Source organism: Carica papaya, chromosome 8, assembly GCF_054855325.1.
Source record: "Carica papaya isolate Zhongbai chromosome 8, ASM5485532v1, whole genome shotgun sequence".
In the NCBI taxonomy this organism is placed as follows: domain Eukaryota; kingdom Viridiplantae; phylum Streptophyta; class Magnoliopsida; order Brassicales; family Caricaceae; genus Carica; species Carica papaya.
The window spans coordinates 13,285,196-13,289,389 of record NC_142316.1 but is presented as its reverse complement, the minus strand read 5'-3'; the positions used below and the strand labels follow the sequence as shown (position 1 = coordinate 13,289,389).

The window sequence follows — 4,194 nt, the reverse complement described above, 5'->3', positions numbered from 1 at the left end:
TAATTTACTCCATAAATTATTATCGTAATTCGTGAATTTATACCATTTTATTTATTTTAATTTTATTTAATTTTTATTTAATTTTGGTTAATTTTACATTATTTTAATACCCTGTCGGCGTATCAATCATGCCTACTATCAGTGCGGAAGTATCGAACGTCTTATAAAAGAGTGCCCCCAATGACAGAAGAATGTGGCCAAGCCTGTAGCTCAGGGTCATGTGTAACACCTAGATGAACCTGATGCTCTCCCCACCCCTGTTCTCATCCAGGGTATACTTTCTATTCATAATACTTCTATCAAGGCTTTGATCGATACAGGTGCTACTCACTCTTTTATTTCCCGTACGTTTGCTTGTAAGTCTGAAATTAGGCCAGAACCTTTAGTAGAAATATTAACAGTAGAAACTCCCTCTAGAGGAATATTAGAAGCTCACTGTGTACATAAAGACTATAAGATAAAAGCTTCAAGGATAGAAGTATTTGTGAATCTAATATTGTTAGATTTTTTAAGATTTGATGTGATATTAGGAATGGACTCGTTAGAAAAGTATAGAGCAATTATTGATTGTGAAAGTACAATTGTAACTTTGTGATCCCTGAAAAAGGAATAAAATCTATTATTATTATTTTTTCTAACAATTGAATAAACAGGAATATGGATGTTGATCCTGTTGTGTGTTCCATACTGATTATTTGCAATTTTCCAGATATCTTTCCCATCGAACTTCTTGATCTGTCTCCCTAGTAAGATGTAGAGTTCCTAATTAAATTGCTGCCTGGAACCTAGCCAATCCGAAGTCTGCCTAATGCATGAGTCGTGTTGAGTTTGCAGAACTAAAAAATTAACTTTATGAACTAATACCCGAAAGTTCATGTGCCCTAGTAATTCTCTTTAGGGGGCTCCAGTGTCGTTCGTGAAAAAGAAGGATTGTTCCCTTAGACCATGTGTGGATTATTAGGAACTTAACTGAGTAACATGTAAAAACAAATACCCCTTACCTCGAATTGATGACCTCTTTTATCAACTGCAAGTAGCCACAGTCTTCTTTAAGATTGACCTTAGGACGGGATATCACTAGTTGAGAGTCAAAGAAGAACATATTATGAAGACCACTTTCTGGTGCAGGTATGGTTTTTACGAGTTCAGGATAATGTCTTTCGGGTTAACCAATGCCCCTGTAGCCTTCATGGACCTCATGAACAAAGTTTTTTGGCATGCACTAGATTAGTACGTCATCATGTTTATTGATGACATCTTAGTGTACTCCAAGAGCCTGGAGGAACATGCAGTACACTTAATTGAAGTGTTGGAGACTGGGACCCAATTATATGCTAAACTTAGCAAATATTCCTCTTGGTTGAATCGAGTTTCCTTCCTCGGTTATGTAATTTCGAGTGAAGGAGTTTCTGTGGATCCGTCCAAGGTTGAAACATTAGTCAATAGGAATTCGCCCACCAATCTGGCTTAGGTACATAGTTTCTTTTGCTTGACAGGTTACTATCAGCAATTCATCGACGAATTTGCTAAGATTGTTGCTCTATTGACCTGACTCACCGAAAGGGTGTACCATTTGTCTTCAATTATGAATGAAATGAACACTTCATAGAATTGAAGTGTCGTCTTACCTCTTCTCCTGTGTTGATCCTCCTTAACAATATTGGAAGATTTCAGGTCTACTGCGTCTCATATTAGCTTAGGGTGTGTTTTAATGCACCATGGTAGAGTAGTCACTTATGAGTGAACCTACCCTACCCATGATTTGGAGTTGGCGGCCATTATCTTTACCTTAAAAATATGGCATCATTACCTATTTGGTAAGACTTTCGAGATTTATACTAACTACAAGAGTTTGAAGTACATCTTCTCGTAGAGGGAGTTAAATATGAAATAGTGATGCTGGATGGATCTCCTGAAGGACTATGATTGTAAGATCATCTATCACCCCGGTAGAAGAAATATAGTCGCCAATGCACTAAGCCGAAAGCGGTCTGCAGTGTTGGCCCAAACTATGGCCTCCAGTTGAAAATTGATGGATACTATGCAGTTACTCCGCCTTAGCTACTATGGCAAAGGTATCTATCTCACTCATATCCGAGCCCTACTAGATCTCTTCATGAAAATCTAGAAAGTTCAGTCTATGGACCTGGAACTCACCAGGAGTCTAGGTTAGTTCTTTTCTGATGAATTTTTTGAATTCAGGATTTTAGATGATGGACTGTTTAGATTTCAAAACGTCCCCATCGCTATAAAGGTGGATGTTCTCAAGATCGCCCATGCTTCTAAGTTATCCATCCATCCCAAGAGTACCAAGATGTACCGGGACTTAAAGCGTCAATACTGGTTACTCAGAGTGAAGAAAGACATAGTTGACTACGTCTCTCGATGCCTCACTTGCAAAAGAATTAAGGCAGAACACCAAAGTCCTAGCAATTTGTTACGAGGCGTCCCAATTCCAAAATGGAAATGAGAGCATGTAACTATGGATTTTGTTATATGATTACCCAGGACCTGTTCTGCTTAGAACGCTATTTGGGTCATCGTTTACAAACTAACCAAGACCGCTCACTTTCTGCCCATCATAACCACTGAATCCACCAGTAAATTAGCCCACCTATATGTTGATGAGATTGTTCAATTTCATGGTGTTCCCTTATCCATTGTATATGATCGAGATCCTCAATTTACCTCCCACTTCTAGGACAACTTTCAGGAAGCTCGGGGGTCTGGATTGTATTATAGCACCGCTTATCATCCTGAAATGGATGGTCAATCAGAACGTATGATCTAGACGTTGGAGGACATGTTGCGCGCTTGTGTTATTGACTTTGGCAATAACTAGTATGAGTATCTTTGCCTATGTGAATTTGCTTATAATAACAATTATAATTCCAGCATCAGCATGGCTCCGTATGAAGCATTGTACAGTGGGCCTTGTCATTCTCCCACTTGTTGGAGTGAAGTCGGAGACCAGTGTCACTTGGGACCGGACTTCATCCAAGAGACTATTGAGAAGGTCACAATCATCTGCATGAACTTGGTTACCGTCCAGAGCTGTCAGAAGAGTTATGCCAAAAATTGTAGGCGACCCCTACAATTTATTGTTGGGGACTAGATTTTTCTCAAGGTTTTTCTTATAAAGGAAAGATGCGGTTCAAGAAAAGAGGGAAGTTAACCCCTCATTATGTGAAAACTTTTAAGAACATTGAGTGCATTGGACCTACGGCGTACTACCTTACTCTACCCCATAAATATACAGGTTTACATGATGTTTTCCATGTGTCGATGCTTAAAATGTACCACCCTAACCCTTCTCACATCATTCCTTATAATGAAATGCAGATACAAGTTGATATGACATATAAGAGAATCCCTATGGAGATTCTTGGATGGACTGACAAGATCTTATACAATAAGACGATTCCCATGGGGAAGTTACAGTGTCAACATTAGACCCCGAAAGAAGCTGGGAGTAAGAAAGCAAGATCAAGGAGAAGTTTCTGGACATATTCGAGACAAATTTGGGGACCAAAGTTTTCTAAGGTGGGGGGATGTAACACTTCGTCCATCACTGTGCTTAATTTATTTGTATAACCCTATTTATTCAGGCCTATTACTTCGTAAATTATTATCGTAATTTGTGAATTTATGTCAATTTTTATTTATTTTGATTTCGTTTAATTTTTATTTAATTTTGGTTAATTTTACATTATTTTATTCTAATTATTTAATTTTAAAATAAATTTTAGAAAAAATAGAAAATCAGGAGAAAATCCCGCGGGAAAGGGAGCTACCCGTGCGGGCGCCCATCACTGTGTATGCACCGTCCACAGTAGGGGCCTATCGAAGTAGGCTTGCACGTGGTGCCCAACGCGTGCGTAGGTTAGCTCCTGTGTGCACAGCAAGGTGGGTTATGCGCCTGTAGCGCGCCGAGGAGGCCACTGGTGCCTCGAGCAATCCACCACTGCTAACTTCAGGCGGCGGCGCCGCTACCAGTGGAGGAGACCTTCCTCCTCTGTTTTTTCTGTCGAATATCTTTTTCTCTCTCTTCACCAAATTTTGCCACTTGTTGTAAATCCAATGGCTCTCAATTTCTATAAACAGGGGCCTTCTTTCCATTTTCTCCACACTTCTATTCTTCCACCTTTCAAAAATTATAGAGAGAGAGAGAGTGATCTAGAGAGAGAAGAAGAG

At 39.3% G+C, this 4,194-nt stretch overlaps 1 protein-coding gene across 1 annotated transcript; it reads left to right on the top strand.

Moving 5' to 3' along the window:
* The first annotated feature begins 1,240 nt into the window (after window positions 1–1,240).
* Window positions 1,241–2,470, top strand: LOC148241972 (uncharacterized). Its single transcript, XM_088210337.1, has 2 exons — window positions 1,241–1,359; window positions 2,203–2,470. The coding sequence occupies exons 1-2, from the start codon at window positions 1,241–1,243 to the stop codon at window positions 2,468–2,470; spliced, it is 387 nt and encodes a 128-aa protein (XP_088066463.1).
* The last annotated feature ends 1,724 nt before the right edge of the window (window positions 2,471–4,194 follow it).

What these genes read in the sequence shown, in the direction of transcription:
- LOC148241972 (XM_088210337.1), top strand. Translation starts at nt 1,241, where the DNA reads ATGTTTATTGATGACATCTTAGTGTACTCCAAGAGCCTGGAGGAACAT. An exon ending in CTTAGCAAATATTCCTCTTG is followed by an intron (nt 1,360 to 2,202) that starts GTTGAATCGAGT and finishes TTTTGAATTCAG; the next exon opens with GATTTTAGATGATGGACTGT.